Consider the following 18,142-nt stretch of genomic DNA (forward strand, 5'->3'; position numbering starts at 1 on the left):
TTAAAGATTTTCTTGAAAACAAAATGTGCTGATAAACTCCCTGTAGTGATTCCTTGTGGGGTTTGGTTATCAAATAATGCAGTTAAATTCTTTTTAGTCACACCTCTAGAATTACCTCAGTTTTCAATATTCTGAAGCTGAAAAGAGTCAGTAACTGCCAAGATATACAAAATGCCTCTGACTGGGTTGGTTTCTAGGGGCTCATTCACGATTTTTTCAAGTGCTCAAAGAAAATTATTTTGTTTTTATTTTTAACTGCTTCTTAAGCATAGAATTGATGGTGATCATCCTTTAAGCTCTTTACGTTATTTCTTCTAGTTAGCTTTTGAGATGTTGGATTTTTGTTTGATTGTTTTAGTGGTAGTGCCTGCTGGGCAATCTTAACTCTTAAAATTATCAACTTTGTTAGTAATTTCAGTGGGATTTTTCTGGGGGTTTTTTACTTTGTTTAAATGTTGTGTGTCAATAAAAAAAAAATTGATTTTTTCAAAAGAATATCTATATGTGTAATGCCTGTCTTCTATGGTTTTTTCTAATCCTAAAATTGGTGGTCTACAAAAAACATTATTTCATGTACTTTTTGTACATTAAAACACTTGTGTTTAGTATGTTTCTATCCAAGATGAAAAACATCTGGAGCCTAAGATTTCTCTTTCATCTGAAACAGACTTAAGGGAAAACCAATTCTTTTAGTTGTTCATAAAGTAGGAAGAGAAAATTAGTTTCTTTCCTAACTGTCAGAAGGAATTGGAGAGAAGCACCTGGCTAATCATTAATTCAATTTGTGCAGTACTTGACACTCTTGCAAATGTGTTTGCTTTTGTTAATCTGAAACAATTCCAGGATTTTGCTGTCCAAGGATGCTAAATGGGTGATATGTACACACGTATTCAAAATACCTTTCAATAGGATTCCTTGGTATGCCAAAAAAGTGGTCCTGAGCCACAAAAGGACTTTTTCATCCATGGGACATCGTGTTTTCTCAGTTTTCTTGCAAATGCTGTGGAAACCAAGTATGGATAATCTCCCAGGGATTTGATTAAATGTTAGCTCATTTAAAGTTTAACATAATGTTTTAATGATACGCAAATGAATAAGCAAGTGTAGCATTTAGTGCTAGGTTAACAGTTGGACTTCATGATCTTAAAGGTCTTTTCCAGCCTAACTGCTTCTGTGATTTCTGAAGACAGTGTTAGTGTCCCCGTCAAGGTGCTGGCCTTGGAACCATCTAGTCAAACCTACTCCAGAATGGCGCTGTGAAAATGGGCAGCAGGTGTGGCAGAAGTATAACGCTAAGACATTCCCAGTTTACTGAAGTGGAAGAACAGTTAAGCCAATATTGAGAAAGTTTCAAAACTCTTCTATTTCTAAGGAGTTACCAATATGAGAGGTTTTTCCCTGTGAAGTTGTTTATTTTTACAAAATCCTGAGACGTATTCAAAAGGACAATTAAAAACAGATGAGAAGAATATGTAAATAATTTACATATGCAGTTCCACAGTTGCATTTACGTACTCAGAGATGCTTATCTTGAAAATATGACATAAAATACTTCACTTTCAAAACCTGCCTTCAAAACCATGAAAAACAATGTGGGTATAGCCATGTTTGCTTGATGTTCTTTCAGGAGTATTGTAAGCATACAGGCAGATTGGAGCTTGTATGGAAATTAGGGGTGTGTCTGTCTACACAGTCTGTATATGACTGGTCTGAAACAGGTATTTCAGACCTTCCATTTCAAATTATTTTCAAATTCAAGGAAGACAGGAGACAGGACTGGTTTAGCAACAGACTGCCCCCCCCCCCCCCGCCCCCAACCTAGCAAAAAAAACTTGACAACTTCACATCTTAAGTTTCTTAAGACTGCTTAAAAATCGTTTCTGATGTTTTGGTTGTTACTGTGAGCCAGTGAGTCCTAAAACAATCTAGTTGAAAAAGCCAGGAGAACAAAAGGATCTGAAGATGTACCTCTTGTTGAAGTCTGTGGGAGGAGACCATAAGATAGTAGTGCTAGTTTTGGTAGTCCAAGTCTTATTGTGGCATGTTGAAGTTTTATCTTGATGAGCTGGTAAGGCTGTTGCACTTGTTTTATTCCCTGCTAAGGGAAAGTTAACTAAAGTACATATTAAAATCCCACTGATTGTAGGACTCGTATATATTTATGACTTAGCTCCCTTGGTGTTTTGTCTCTCATCAGGGTGATAACTGAGTGCGCAAAGATTTTGCAAGCACTTTGAGAGCCTGTGGAGTCTCTGACTTTTTGCACTGTATTGCGGAAGCTGGCTTCAGGAACAGTACATACACACACCACTGAATACAGTGGTGTGACAGGAGGTGCTCTCCCTCCCCTTTCCTACATAACCCTGTTTGGCTCAGTCATGGCCTCACCTGGAAGGAAAACACCTCGGGGAAGCAGGAAACTTTCTAGGCATGTATGTATGTATGTATTCTTTTGGGGATTTAACTTTTGTTTTCTACTCTTTTTGTTAACTTTGATCAAAGCCAATGAGATTCTTTGATTATTTCTAATATTATACATCTATGATAGTTACAGGTCTTTTGTATTGCTACAGTTTTTTGGTACCATTTAGGTTTTGTTACAGAAATGAAGCAAAAGCAAAAAGCTGATCCAACAAGTTGTATGTAAATCCAAAATAAAATCACTTCATACCAACATGTAACTACTCCAACACTGATGTGCAATATTGTGAAAAATCAGCAATTATGAAAGCTAAGACAAATAAGTGTCATAATAATCTAAAGGCTGGCACTGCTGCAGAGAATGCTCTGGGGGAAAAAAGTGGCTCCTGAAGCTCCTGAATCTGAAGTGGGATGAAGATGAGTATCTGGAGGAAGGCGGCGTCCTCTCCTGGCATCCTGTCCCCTTGGCAAAGCTACGGTAGGAACTTGCTGACGCCTGGGCTCCTGTGAATCGCCTTAGTGGACAGTTGGGCGTTCAGGCAGCACCGGCTGTCATCAGGATGTGTCTGGCTTGTCTGATTCACAGTCAAATTTTTCTCTGTCCTTGACAAGATTTTTTGGCAGATAATCTGGTGTAAGGACATCTCGGGATGTCAAGATGCTTCGTTGCCAGTAACAAGAACAGACAACACATTTTTTCAACTCTGACCATACTCTGTCTATACTTTATTTGGTGAATTGGGAAGAATTTATTGAAATTTGACCTTTTAATTAAAACACATGTGATTATTTACCATATTGGAGGCTTTCTATCTTGCTGTTTGCTTGTTTTGTGGCAAGGTAAGTGTCTGTGCCAGAACACCAAGCTTGCCAGTTGTTTATCTTGTTAACTGGATACTTCTCTTTTTATGTTAATTTAGAGCTGTACCACATTTTGCCTTAAGGAATAGCCTTTTCTTCAGAAAAACAGAGTTATATTTTTAGGCTAGACTTACACTATTGATGATACAGCTGGAGAATATGCTGTTGTCATTTTGACACTAAAATACACAGTAATTTTGATGAGGGTAAATGTTCTGTTACATCTTGTGGCGTTGAAAAAGTCGAATTCAGGCACTGAGGTCTCTTTCTCGGATGAGATGCGTAATGCATCTTTTTTCTTATCGCTAAGATTCTTCTTGAATTTCATTTTTAGTAGGGGATGGAGGTTTCACATCACAATAGCTAAAATCATGTCCATAAACTAGGTCCTTCTGAGAGACTTCATCCAAGTGTGGCTCATGAGCCATGACAGTACTCCACATGTTGTTCTTCCCCAGGGATTTATGTAAGAGTTCTCTCATTCTCCTGTTTTCTTTCGATGTGGACTCCCAAATGATTTCAAGTTCCCCTTCCACTTTCCTAGAAAAAACAAACAAACAAACAAAAAAAGAAATCCTAATTTTAAAAACACTGTTCAGCAGTATGTAATTACAGTTTGTGGATAAGCAAATTATAAACTGCATGTACTTAGATACTTGAAATTATCTGATTGAAATTAGCTCCTGGTTTGTTTTTAAAAAAAGCCCACTAAGTGTAATGCTAGAGAGGATATGATCAGAAAAAAAGATTTGGACCCGTGTAATAAGTTGGCTTATTACACGCACACAAGAGCGGTGCACGTGAGACCCGAGCATCGTGACTGCCGCTGCCCACCGAACCAGGGACTGCGGTTCTGCTTCGGGTAACAGGTACGTCCCTACTGCCGCCTGCCCGGAGTTCTGCATCTCACCACTCCAGGGCTAAAAATGTCTAAATTTTTAAATGTCTGAACAACCCGAGCGTCAGACTTTGTGCTTAGCTAATGCCTTCTTGTGGAGGTCAAGCAGAAGTGGTGTAAACTTTTTTTTTTTTTTTTCAGGGGAGGCAAAGATAGCGAAGGGCAGTCCTTAAGGCATTATAACCTTATGGCCTGATTTCTCTGACTGCCCAAGCATAAATGAATTAATGATTTAATGTTTTTTCTCAAGAAAAAGGTTATTTTTCAAACATGGCAGCTAACATAATTTAATAATGCAATGTATTCCAGCAGCAGACTTATGTTATATTTGGTCAAGGTTAAGCTTTCCTCTAACTCACTTGCAGTAAATGTCAAAGTACAAAATAATCAGAAAATCAAGATCATTTGAAGTGGAAAGGAAAGCTATTGCATAGAAAATGAGCACACAAATCTTAATGGTATAGACTTCTCTCTCAGTTACTGCAAGCCACCACCTGAAGCACCTGATAGTGCTAGCCCTTTACACAAATTCTGGATACCAGGCTCTAAAATTAAGAGACAAATCAATGCAAAACATAAATGTGTTGAGATTACATGCTGTCAGGCTACATTTCTGGCAAAAGGTGTATACTAGAAAACATGTAATCGGGACTTACAGAGCCCTTTGTGATCAATAATGCTGAGGAAAAAAAGTGGTAAAAAGTGGCCCAGACATAGTACTGGCTCATTTTGTGTTTCACTTTATGACTGGATATATAGATGAAAGATGGGGGGGGCGGTGGGGGGGAACCAACCTTACTGAGAAGGCCTTAAGATTATCCTTGTATACATTGCTTGGAATGAACTCTTGGTAGTGGAAGAGGTCATTAAGAATAGAATTAAAGCAAAAGAAGGCAGGTGAAAGCAGTACAGTTACTAAGCGTAGCCCAACACTCTGCCCGAGAACATGAGAAGCCACATTAATGAGTTGGACCTTTCCATTTCTGCCAAGTCTCTAAAAAGCTATTGAGAAGCAATCTCTCATTTTTGAAACACCAAAGCTGTAGATGACTTTGTTCTCACAAAGTATATTTCTCCTTGAGCCAGTGGGAAGAGTGTTTAATGCTACCAGTTAGTCAGTATATGCTTCAAAATGCTTTACAAAGGCAATTACCGTTATCTTTAGCTTACATTTTGGGGGATGTGAGGCACAAAGAGTAAAATTAGGTGACTGAACTCCCCCAATAAGCCATCCTGAGTTGCACCATTGGTTGTCTCTGGCCCTTTGTATAGTGATCTTGAAACGTTTTCATCATCTTGTTTTGGTTTTAAATGAACACTTATATCTCCATAGGGACAAGCTCCTGTTCTCTGTTGCCAGTTCCCTCCAACTGGAGTCTGCGTGCAGCATGCACAGCGCTCCTATGTTCTACTATTAATATACAAGAGCTTAATCTGGTTTACCCTTATTGTAGTGCAGAACATTACTCAGGCTTTATTTCACCTGCTAATTTCTAAAACCAAGACTTTTTTTTTTTTGTAAAGTTTATTGCAATGTTAATGCTTGTATGACCTTGAGGCAGAGAAAATTTGAAGAAGGTGAAACTAAAGATCACTGAATTCTGAATTGTAGATTAATGCTGTCAGCATACCAGACAAATGGGATGTTCATTTTCAGTCCATACATTCAGTTCAATAGCCACTGCATCGATTTTAGAAAAAATAGTTCCAAGAGATTAATTTTGAAAGTATCCACATGGTTAAAATTACTTCAGTGGCAAGGAAACAGATGCCTTTAGAGGTAGTGGTGTATCTGAACTCTTCTTGGAGGATTAATTTTTAAACAGAGCTGAGAGATGGAGAATCTGAAAGTGCTCGCTGAGTTTGCTTTGGAATGAGCAGTCGAAGCATGTTGTTGTCAAGGAGGCACGCTGCAGGTGCCCCTGGCTCGGCACAGTATGCTGCAGTCGCCGGCACGTCTTTTCAGTGTGGCAGAATGTGCTGCTTTTATCGTTCAGCTGGTCTTCAGGTGAGCATCCGAGAAGTAGCAGTTATGACCCAGCTGTAGTTAGACAGCGGTTTTTGTTTCTCTGGGGTTTTCTTGTTTTAAAATTCTGACCCGATCAAAATCTAAAAATACATTCAGCAGAATGGGTTGGGGAGGGGGTGTCTTTAGTCTTGCTCGTCACAACCTCCCAGCTGTCTTAGGAACCTGGATTACATAGCAGCTTGCTTACCACAGCTGCTGATGGTCTGTACTTTCTTCTCAACACCAAAATTTCCTTGCTCCTACTTCACTGGGCAATGGCCCTCACGACCCTTCTCTCACACTTTTCTGGATCTCACCAGAAATTCCCTCAAGCTCTGCAAAGCATCACTATCCTTGACTACGGCTGCTGTGACATTACCCTGTACGGATCACAGCCTAATGTGACCCTGGCCATTCCACTGTGCCCATGGCAGCTGGGTCACTCTTCAAACACAAGTCTTTGTCACCTGGCATTTAAAAACTAGGTAAGTACTCAGTAGTAAATGTATCCTGTTTCCAGTCATCTTTAGGCAAAAAACATTAGGTTTGTTTCTCATAAACGTAGGCTGTTGTTACTTAAATGAGTATAAATAAAAATTCCATTCAACCCCTAACCTAGCCAAAATGTAAGGTTTTATATGTGGTTGAGAGTAAGCAAAACGCCAATGCTGTACTGATGTTTGACGATGAAAAAGTTAACAGAAGCAGATTCTTCTTTACAAAAGACAGAGTTTTCTGCCCTCACTGAACTGAATTCATTCAGCCTTAATCTCTGAGAATCTTGTTTGGGCTGCTGGCTCAAGAATTAATTTTCATCTATCCTGTAACAGTTTATTTAAATAATCCTTATTACAAAGATCAACAATTTTTATCATGGTTACAATTTTATATGTAACCTTACAGGTAAGACAGCTCCTCTTCCTTGCCTGTGCACAGCCGTGAAGCTTTTCTACTGTTGACCCTCTTCTGCGGACAGTCTCAGGCAGTTTCACTACTAGGGCTTTCAAACCTGCATTTAACATCCGAAGTGCAGCAGCTGTAACTACCTTAAAGTACTGTTCCTCTGCAGAAGGCTTATGAAATACCTCGTGACCTAGAAAACTCATAAAGGTAAGTGTCCTGTGAGGTAAGACTTGAGGCGTTTACGAACCTGGTTTTCTACCCTAGAACCATATTAACAACTTTGTTTATATCCGAAACACGCAATGTATTTCCTTTAAGGAAAGGTGTGTGATAAAGATGACTCATAAGATTACTTGTAAACAATAAAAATGTCATTATGACTATCAGCTGCCTGAAGAGCAGAAAATGATACTGCTTTCTCGTCAGTTGCTTTAGGCAAAAGGTTGCTGTGAATTTCCAATATGCTCTAGCAAAGGCTGTAATTATTGAGAAGGCTCTACACAGCAGCTTCTAGGAAGGTAAAATTTGCATCTCTTTAGAAGCTTCAAAAGGTTCTATTTATCAAAAGAACAATTATATTTCTATGCATTTCTTTTTGAAAACCAAGTGGAAAAATTCTGTTCCCTTGGATGCAATGGGTAAGTAGGGCAAACCCTGATTTCTGTCATCAGGTGAAAGGTGATGCAGGAAGGGAGAAAATTTTAAAGGGAGGTCACCTTTGTTCTGTTTTATGAGGCCCATGTTAGTTTGGATGTAGACTTGTTAAAAACGATGAGAGAAGAAACAAAAATGAGGAAGCACATGAGTATCGCTACTGTGCAAATGTCTCAGTAGACATTACTGGTGAACACGCCGTGATCTGCAGCGACTCTACCTCTGGGCACGCTGGCGCTGTGCAATGTGCCGTGGTCAGAGGGTGCTGGCCTGCCATCCCTCAGGTTTGCTCTAGTCCTGTTCAGATTAAGAAGGTGCGGCTGTTTGATGCAGCATCTCGCTGAAAGAACTGTGCTGTTTCCAGACCTGAAGTGGTACCTTCCCTTGTTTTACAAGAAAACTTACCACCACCAATAGATATGGTAAACTTTTATGATAAAGAAGTTCATGTCAGTAGCTAAGTCAGACTTCGTATGATTTCCTGACTCCGCTACCATAAAACTAAAGGTAAGAGCAAAAGCAATTATATGAAAAAGTTTTCAGTCTTCCCCTACTTACAGTGCTTTTGACTGGGCTGACTGTGGTCAGTGCCTTTAAAGTAGCTAAATTTGTTCTATAGCCTTCCTTAAGAGAAATTGCAACTTTAATAAAATACAAAATCAGTTATCCGAATAGTCAGCATACCTTCAGCTATATTTTAAATTAAACTGGCTTTCCTGCTTAAAATGTGGCATGCTACTTTGATTTTCATTACTTAAACACTGAAATTAGAGAATCTAATATACGATATATTTATTGTATGTGCTTACCTTAATGTTTATACAGGTATTTTGAATTGAAACATTATCAGCTAGACAGTTTTCTGGACTATAAATTTACTCTCTAAACAGAGCTAGTGGAAATAAATATAACTGTTCAGTACTGTCCTGGCACTGGTGACTTTGGTTGCCAAGCTACAGATGACAAGCAATATCTAAACTACAAATAACTTTCCCTTCCTTGCTCCTGTGACTCTGCAGAGGGAACGGAGAGAGAAAATAATAAGCCCTTTAACACCAGAAATACACAAAGCTGACCAACATACGTGTTTAATTGCTGGCAGATAGGCAGAGCAGAGTACATATGTGTTTGGATTACCTTGGGAAACTACTTTATATTACCACAATACTTGAGATGAATAAAGGAACATAAGGGAACTAGTTTATATGAACAGCATCAGCCATGGCGTTAGTTGGCTTTATTGATTTTGTTTTATAAGAATCAAAATATATTCTTTCTTACATAGGTGTAGAATTCAGCTGACTTCTCAGTGACATTTCATTTCTTTAATCTAGAGCTTTTAATATAGTTATAAAAGGAAAATAGTGGATGATGAGATGAACCAAAATACAACTTGAAAGATGAACATAAAAATTATTTTTCCCTTTCAGAGTTGTGTTCATTATATTATACTCCAATAAACACTGTTAAGGCTTAACTACCACCAGAAAAAGGCAGTCGCCAATTACACTGTTCATTAATGTAGGAGACTACAGAAATGCAAGACATCTCTTTGTGAGGTTCATCTTGTGCTTTTTTCCATAAAGCATTTTTCTTCGTCATCATATTGTTGAATGGACTACTGTGTTGTAGTTCCAGGTGCAGTCCTTGCTGCTTAAAAGTTAGTAGCAAGTATTAATTTTGTGTGCTTACTGAAGAAAAACAAGGGTCAATTCAGACTGAAGAGGAAAAAGTGATTTAGTATACTGTATGGGAAGTGTAATTAATTATTTGACATGGCTGTGTTACATCATCTCATTTACCTACTTGGAGGCTAGAAAGGTAGATTTTGAATGATCCATATTATGGGACTTTGCACTATGCTCTATCCTACGTTGAAAAAAACCTCTTTATTTAACTAGCTGTTCTCTACTATAAAAAATTGTAACATGAGCCCAGAGGTATGAAAGGCACTTAATTAGTTAAAAATGCTAAATAACTATTTCCAGAGAAATGTAGAATAGTCAAAATACTGTTTTCTCATGAAAATTTTAGAGATTAGTGGGATGTTGATTGTATAATTCCCAGCTACTGACACCTGTTTAATAGCACTGCATAAAGTAATTAAGAGGAACCGTGCTGATATAAGGCAGATGATTCCAAGCCCTGTTCTTCTATTGTCTTTAGATCAATTATTTCACAATGGCAGAGGTGACTTGCAAAATGACTGCTTAATTACCTCTCTTCAGTTGTAAAAAGTTTTTCCTGTATGCTGATAATATGAACGTGCTATGAAGCTTTCCACTACTAGAGGGGAAAAATACCTTTAAAGGACTCTATATTAAAAAGGTATTTCAACACTAACAGTCATAAGCTTGTATAAATCCGTTCAATTATCTTTTCCTCTTTTTATTCTGCATGTAGCCAATCTAAGTCACTTATTAACAGAACAGTAAGGTAGATTCAAAGGGAAACCCATCATATGTGTACTCATTAGATTCCTTTAACTTCCTACTGTTCTGAAAACTGTTGAGGGGTGTGGAGGGGAAAGTGTTCAGCCTTTAGTAGAAGATGCTATTAAATAATTAACATATATCTTGATGATTTATAGACCCTCCAAATCACCAAAGACTAGGCTCAGATTGATATTCTTCTTAAGAAGAAGTCTTACAAAGAGTAGTAATCATCCAGAATAAATTCCTTCTTCAAAGGGTCTTTTTTGGAGCTGGGAAGGATGGAATTAAGAGGAACAGTTGCGCATTTTCGGTATAGCTAAAAGATGAGTGAGCAAAGATACCGGGAATACACTATATGAGGCTCTGATGAAAAGCAAGAGCTTGTGGCTGTGTGCAGTTGCCTCCCCCACCCCTTTTACCGGTCACATCTAACTGGCTTGCTTCTGCCTGTGACTGACTTACCTCTTCTGCTGCAGCACCTCATCAAGGGTTTCCTGTTTGTCTCGCAGCAGACGCTGGAGGTGCTTCATTTCTTGCTGGTACTGAGCAGTCTTCCCGGCAAATTCTTTCTCCTGCTCAGTCATCTTGAGACTGATATCTCCAAGCTTCCCAGCTGCTTTCTTTTTATATACCTGTAAGGGTTAAAGATAATAGGAAAAATGTGATTATAGGAGAAATAAGGACAACTCACTACCAACAAAAGAAATAGCCAGAGATGCTCATTTGCAGTTTAATCTTTACATCAGTGCTGCCTTGCTTAAATATGTCAGGTAGGTTGCATTATGGTTTTTTTACCTATTTGTTAATTTGAAGGTACTACACTTGTACTTTGCTCTGCATGTAAAACCAGTGTGTACAGTGAATACTGTTTGGTTTATGAGTGAAAAGAATTAGCTGCAAAAAAATGGGTTTGTTTTCTGAGATGCAAAGCTACACTTTATAGTACATGTTGCTTACCGCTTCTCCAACAGTCATAATTATCGGCTTATACCATGAAAAAGCGTTCGTGTTCTGTTAGTTCTTTAATCTTAAGGGGAAGAAAAGAGTGGCTTCATGTTTTAAAAGATCTTGCTGCTTCACATAATAGTTCCTTCTGTTCAGTGAAGCACAAGTGATTTTTTGCTTATTGGCAGTAATAACCAAATATATTGGTCTAATCTCAAAAAAACAAGAAATCATTTTTGTACAAAGTGACCTTGCTTTCTGAAATAACTTCCCCATTAAATTACATAAGCACACGAGGAACTGAAAAATAGGGCTTGTGTATTGTTACACATTTCTACATGCTGCTGCTCTCGACAAAAACAACAGGTATTATCCAATATTAGCTTTTTTCTCATGATTCCAAGCAGAATGCTTAAACTGTTACTGTCTCCGCAGAATGCAATGTTTGATATAGGCTATAGGACAGAGTTTTGGGATGGAAGCACCTCCTTTAATAAAACTGCAAACTATTTAGTGAAGCTTTGAAAATACTGCTATTTATGGCTTGCTAATATAAAGTTTCATCTAAGGTGTTAACCACTAAGGTTTATCTTCATCTGAATCGGAGCAGAAAGTTTGACAATGCCTTTTGAAGAAGGAAAAAAAAAAAAGGCGTTTTTAGGTATGTGCTGCAAGCGACATAATCCTTTCCACAAACTGCTTCCTTTCTTGCTCTTGTAACATGTGTCATGTTGGAGCTTCATTTTCTGGAGTTAAGATAGTGATAAATAATAATACTTACCTAGAGGGTTAGTCACTCAATATTTAAGGCTGACTGCCATAGTGTTTTTTCCTAGCTTTTCCCTGTCAGTTCTAAGAAAAGAACTAGAAGCCTGCAAGTGAACTAGTCGCATCACTCAGCTTTTTAGATTCCCAGAGAAGTCTTCAAAATGCAGAGTTAGATGCTTGTGCTTGTAATGCTGTGGGAGGATAAAGGTGAACACGTTCCCTCTGCGGAGAGGGTTGCTAGCGCTAGCCTAGAGGAAGCGCAAGCGCAGGAAAACAGCTGAGCTTCCACCTCTGTCGGTAAACGCCGCCTCCAGCTCCGGACCCGAAACCTGAAATGCTCTCTTTAGGGCAGGTGCCTATGATTATTTCGGAGAACTAGAGAGACCTTCCTCTCCCTTTTAACACATAAAAGGCTGTTAAAGAAAGCAGCCAATAGTATTGGTGAAATCCATTTTTTTATCTAGCGGTCATTGACCATCCAGCTAGCGGGAGGTCTGTGTTTGAAGCTGCACTCTGAAACGGTTAAAGCCTGTGGCTCCTACATATCCCATAGCTGCCTCTGTTGGCCTGCTCTTCATTTGCCAACTGAAGCTGTGTCACACGTGCAGAATGGCTGTAAAATCAATGGGGCGCAAAGGGCAAAAGTGCACCACTTTCTGACCTGATGATTAGGGCATGAAACTAGATATGAGGGATACGTAGTTCTGATCTTGCTCCTATGATTGATCGTAACTAAGTCTATTTAAAATGCATAAGCTATCCCAGCAGAACTTGAGCAGGATGGGTGAAGAGGGCGTAGACAGCTCCATACTCGCCTGTGGGAGCCAGACCAGGTCAGGGTGGTTCTGGGCATGCTGACACCTGCAGCTGCTGGGACTTAGGGTCCTTCACAGCAGGCTGCACCTTTGAATTGCTCAAGACAACCTCCTATTCATTTTCTCTGAAGTAAAGCAGGTAGCAGTAAACAGACTGGTAGAGACAACAAGGAAGAGGGGGATAACACGTAGCTGGAAGTGATAATATTTTCCTCTAGAGCTGAAAAGGGTGGTCTGCCCAAGGTCACGGCGTCACAGGTATACAGGAAGCACCCAAGATGAGGAATGGTCGTGGATGCAGCAGCTGGTACTGAAGAAGACATAATTTACGCTCTTCTAAAGTAGTTTCAGGAAGGAATACTCCTGGGCACCGTAATTCTTTCACACCTTGTGTAGTGAATTACAAACTAGAAATTGGAGAATTCTGGATAGAGAGCCAACAAAACATTTTTTTCTACAAGCGTAGGCTGCTGGCCATGATACATGTAACGATCTGGTGCCAAGATCCTTGGTGAGGCAACAAAGCTATTTTCTGTCAACCATGTACTGTTTTTCTCCTATCCTTTACCAGTAAAAATTAGTATTGTCCCTTCCAAAAGAGATAAATCAAAGTACCATCTGCAGAAAATTGTCTGTTTCTATAAAAAGTGTTATAATTCTGATCCTGACAGAATAGTCCCGTAATGGGAACCCTGATGAAATTTTTACTGGGTGCTATGGAACATTGCCAATTGTCTCCCGTGACAACTAAAAACTTCTAAAATACGTTAATTAAGATCACAGTTATCTTCAGGGCTGTGTAAAAAGTCATATATTGGGGAGGAGTCCCTTTTTAGTAGTAGACAAGGACAATGTTTATACCTATAACCTTCCCAGTCAAATTGGATGTGACAGATGAAAAGCGCCAGCCTACGTATTCAGAAGGTTTAGTGAAAGAATGTCTTTTGTCAGACAGTACGGTGGCGTTAATAGAAAAAACATTTCCTCACTAGATTTCTGGTCTGTTAAGGGTTTGTTTCTGTTTCTTAAAGCCTCTATTCAGTCTCTGTGAAAAGGATGTGGGTAAAATGTAGGAACTTTTAAATTCAAAAGCCAACCAAATGATGATGATGTTCAGCTGTAGTTGTGATATTATGTGCCACAGTAAATAAGCCTCCTTTTTTGCAGATTGATATTGGCACATAGATGAAGGGTAAATAGCTGGGAAATCAATTAAAAAGGAAAAAGCTGTTTATGCTGGAGAAACTTTAGAACTGTGTCTCCAAAGGTGTGAGATAGTTGTGTGTGTACGTGACCTGCTTTGACAAAAAATAATGTAGCATTAGATAAACAGAACTGACTTTCTATTTTAAAGCCATAAGATAAAATTGACACAGGAAAAGGAAATTGAAACTTCTATTACTTGAGTCTTACTTTATTCATGAGCACCATGAACATAAAACACTTTCCAAACTAATCCAATATTGTGAAATAAATTTAAAGCTGGAATTATTTTAAAATTTAATAGCTCACTAGAGAAATCACTTTATACAGGATATTTCCTTAGTCTTATCTTACTCTATTCTTTAACCTATTCTTATCTTATTCTATTTCTTTAACCTATTTAACTTATTTCTATCTTAATTCTCTTTTTCCTACCCTAAAGAGGAGTATGATGAAGTATTCTATTCCCATATAGAACAGAACTTGCATAAATAGAAGCCTCGAGTTTACTTGCTTAATCTCCCCCCCGGTTTTTGAACTTGTAGGTTGAACTTGTCAAATTTTAAAGATCTCTGTAACCAGGAAGGCTAGAAACTTCTTTTTAAGAAACTGGGAGTTTTCCTGGTAATAGCAAGCTTTTGAGAGCTGAGGGAGTATTTGGCAATGCTGAATTTCCATTTTCTGAGCAACACAGCAAGTGACGTAGTTTTACTCATTTTATGAAACAGAGCGCTGCTACAATAGTCGGACAGATGAACAACTCAAATATTGGGCTGTAGCATCAAGGCAACATTGAGGAAATATTTGCTCTTCTTACACTGCATGTTTATCCTAAATGGTTCAAAAGGCTCAACCTGAAGTTCTAAAAGATACTTAAATGTGCTAATGCTAAACGTTTACTGTTAATTCCATTGCTTTATAACATGCCACCACTCTCCTGGCCGAGACTGTCTAGCCGCCTCCTCCTCCTCAAGCTCTAGCAACAAAGTAACTTGCTAAACTTTCTGATATATGCAGTTTCTTTTGCCCCAAGGAGGTACAAGTAGGTCTCAGATGTGGTAGGTTAATACTGGGGGGGGGGAAGGGGGGAGATCCGTTACTGTACAACTGAAGAGTTGTTTAAAAAAACCGAAACAACCAAACACACAAAAAACCCCATAATTACATTCCTGTTAGGAATCGTAATTACGCAAAATCCTGCTGTAGAAAATGTGACTTTGTAGTTTGCTGTTGTGACAAATTGGAGGCTTTGATCTAACTCATCACTTCAGTATCCAGATGCCAATTTGGAATTTTCTACCTACAATGCTAAGGTGATTCTAGCTTCTCTGCAAACTATTTTGGCTACCAAGTGTACTTTAGAGGGCCTTGGTGTGGTCATTTGTTCTTATTCTGAAATTGTCAATCTAAATTTATTATTTGGCTTGGAAACCCCCAAAAATATTCTAGCAAGAACCTAGCACTACTTTTTTTAAAGAAGAATCTTTGAGTTCATAAAACTGCTGTCTGTGCTTAAGAAATTTTCCTTTAGGATCTTTACCTGTGAGTGGTTGTTCTTTTTAGAAGGTTTAAGGAACCAACACACAAAACTTAAAAAACTAAAATAATCATCCTTGAAGAACAGCATACAGGGAAAAAGAAAAGTATACACATGTGGTGTGTGGTTTTTTTTTTTTTTTTTTAAGGGCTCACGCCTTTGCTCACCTCTGGAAGTAGGTAGGGGAATTCTTAAAAGTCTTAGAAGGGTTAACTTTTTGCAACTTTGGATGTTTGGTAACTTTTGGGGTTTGTCACCATTATATGACTCTGTACTGCAGTTATAGGCCAAGATTTATGTCTGGACCAGAGGTCCGTTCTGGCTGTGATGGAGAGGTCAAGAGCAAACGATGCTCTTTTGTTTCTGATTCTTCGGAGAACGTGCTAAAATAATGTGCGCCTCCATTTCCCATCCACTGCTTGAATAGGATTGACTGAGACAAAAGCCACTTGCCAGAGATGAAAGCATGTTTCTGTGGAGACCAGCGGTGACTTCTAGCTGCTGGTCATCCTCACAGGCATCACTCAGGAGTTAAGCACAGTGATTTAGATAAAACAAGGAAAAATTAATCTGCTGCGATAGAGACAGTGTCTGTTGCTAACTAAAGCCTATTAGAGAATACCTCTAAAATTAATACACTGAAATAGGTTAGTAGGCAGTAGCTTTTAGTAGAGGAGGACTACTCCATATGCTCAAAACAAGCCACACGCAGTCACACAGGGTAGGCACTGTGCTGTTGTTCTGTCTGGTCTCCTAAGAGGACCTTGTTTCCTGGGTTCGTTGCAGAACTCTTGGGAATAGATGATTTTGTAGCAAAGATGGAAAGATAGGTTCTACTTAGCAGGTGGTTCAGAATGCCTGAGATACATGGCCAAAATTACTGGGGATATTAATTTCTTCTCTGATTTGCAGCAGTACTTTGGTATGAGTGGCAGAAAATGCAAATAATTTACCAGTAAGTTCACAGTTATGACTGAGTAGAAAAGTATGAGGAAACTGGAACAGTTTCAGACAAAAGACAGAGTCAATTTGGGCACGTGTTTCTCTCCTGTGCGCATAGACCATCTCAGGTGTGCAAAAAGAAAACCTGGGAGAAAGAATACTTGTTTCTAATGATATTTCCATATCAGTAAGATGAATGCATTTCCTTTCAATTTTCGTTATAATTCCTATTTTCTATGCAAACACTGTTAACTCTGGGGAATAAGCTACCTAGTGTACAAAGCAGTGACATACACTTACAAGACTCATTTAGGGATTCTTTGTATACTTCAGCTAATATCACAAAGTCTAAAAGATCTTGAATGTGTCCTGGAATGAAGGGAAAATAGGTGTTGCAGTATTATATGCTGTACTACCTGGGCCCTTGCATTTCCCAGTTGGTAATTTGGGACAAAAATATGGGTGCATATTCTGTCAGATGTTATCCTACCCTATAATTCAATAATCTTGGAAAAAAGTAGTTCTGTGGGGTGTTTTGGTTGGTTGGTTTTGCTCAGAGTTTGCTTGCAAGGAGGAGACAGCTGCCTATATTGATGCTAACAGTGGGTGGGATGAATAGGCGCAATTTCATACTGAAATTGTCGGGGGCGGGGGAAAGGAAATAAGATATATTTTAACTTTTTTTTCTTTTTTGGTACATAAAAGCTGCTCTATACATAGTAATTTGCTGGTTCTGTCTTGATATTTAATTTAACAGAGTAGAATAGTTCAGCTGGAAGGGACCTATAACAATGATGCAAAAGCAGATCTAAGTGTATCATCTCATTTCGGTCATAAAACGTTTCATGTGTCAAGGACTCTTACAATTATTGCTGACAGCATAGCAGCTCCTAAATGCAATATTGTTTATATGGGTTTTATCGGTAGTTTCTTTGGCTGCATCTTCTCCAGGGACAGGATGCAAATTAGTAAGTACAGTCTTCCCTTCCTGCCAGAAGGACCATGATTGGATACTGCCAAAACAGGGTAAAAAAAAAAAAGTAACCAATTCTAATGCTTTCTACTCCAGTCTTATTAAAAAGTACAGAGAGCAGATGTTAAATAATTAAGTTGCCTTTCACAACTGATGTCTGTAGATATAAAAAGAGGAGAAATGCTGCTTTTTATAAATACACAGGAAGATAGATTTACAGAGCCAACCAAAAGAAACTACATACTGACACTGAAAACATTTCAGTGGGCCAGGCATACGCTTAGAATAATGACAGCAAGTTCCGAGGTGTTCAAACATCTCAGTGAAAAGTGAGAAAGACTCAAGTGCACTTTACATTTCCCCCTTGAGTTTTATTCACTTTCACTTGATGTGAAAATAAGGGGCAAATTGCACGTGGTTAAGGTCCATCTTTAGGACTGACAGAGCCACGGAAGCAGTTTCTTCTGTGGCTGCATTACAAAAACTGCAATGCTCCTTCAATTTTCAAGGGCTCCAAAATGGCAAAAATTAAATTCTAACAAAGTAGAATACTCTCTGGACAGAAAAACCATGTTTGCAGAGAGACTTAAATAAATCCATGGTCTCCTGATCTTAGACCCAAAGCACCTTTCTCTAAGTCCAGATTAATGTTGATAGGAACAAGAATTATTTCATTCAAACGTGCTGGTGTGTGCAGCTGGTTTACAGGAATACAGAGAGTAAGCTGTGCAATGGTTACAGGCATTTCTGAAATACCCAGTTCCTCAATGTTCAGGAAG

At 38.7% G+C, this 18,142-nt stretch overlaps 1 protein-coding gene across 3 annotated transcripts in view; it reads right to left on the reverse strand.

Annotated features, from left to right (window-relative positions):
- Positions 1–2,075: 2,075 nt before the first annotated feature.
- Positions 2,076–18,142, reverse strand: part of CEP89 (centrosomal protein 89) — a 43,344-nt gene continuing 27,277 nt past the window's right edge. For 2 of the 3 annotated variants that reach the window (XM_082320694.1, XM_082320693.1), the window contains 2 exons: positions 10,643–10,812; positions 2,076–3,822 (listed from right to left, as the gene is read on the reverse strand). In XM_082320694.1, coding sequence (XP_082176820.1) covers positions 3,588–3,822; positions 10,643–10,812 — 405 coding nt within the window. In that variant the 3' untranslated portion in view covers positions 2,076–3,587. Of the gene's footprint in view, positions 3,823–10,642; positions 10,813–18,142 lie in introns of those variants that run through there. The other variant, XR_014229083.1, reaches the window with a different exon arrangement.

This window comes from Platalea leucorodia (assembly GCF_965183815.1).
Source record: "Platalea leucorodia genome assembly, chromosome: 8".
Taxonomy (NCBI): Eukaryota; Metazoa; Chordata; class Aves; order Pelecaniformes; family Threskiornithidae; genus Platalea; species Platalea leucorodia.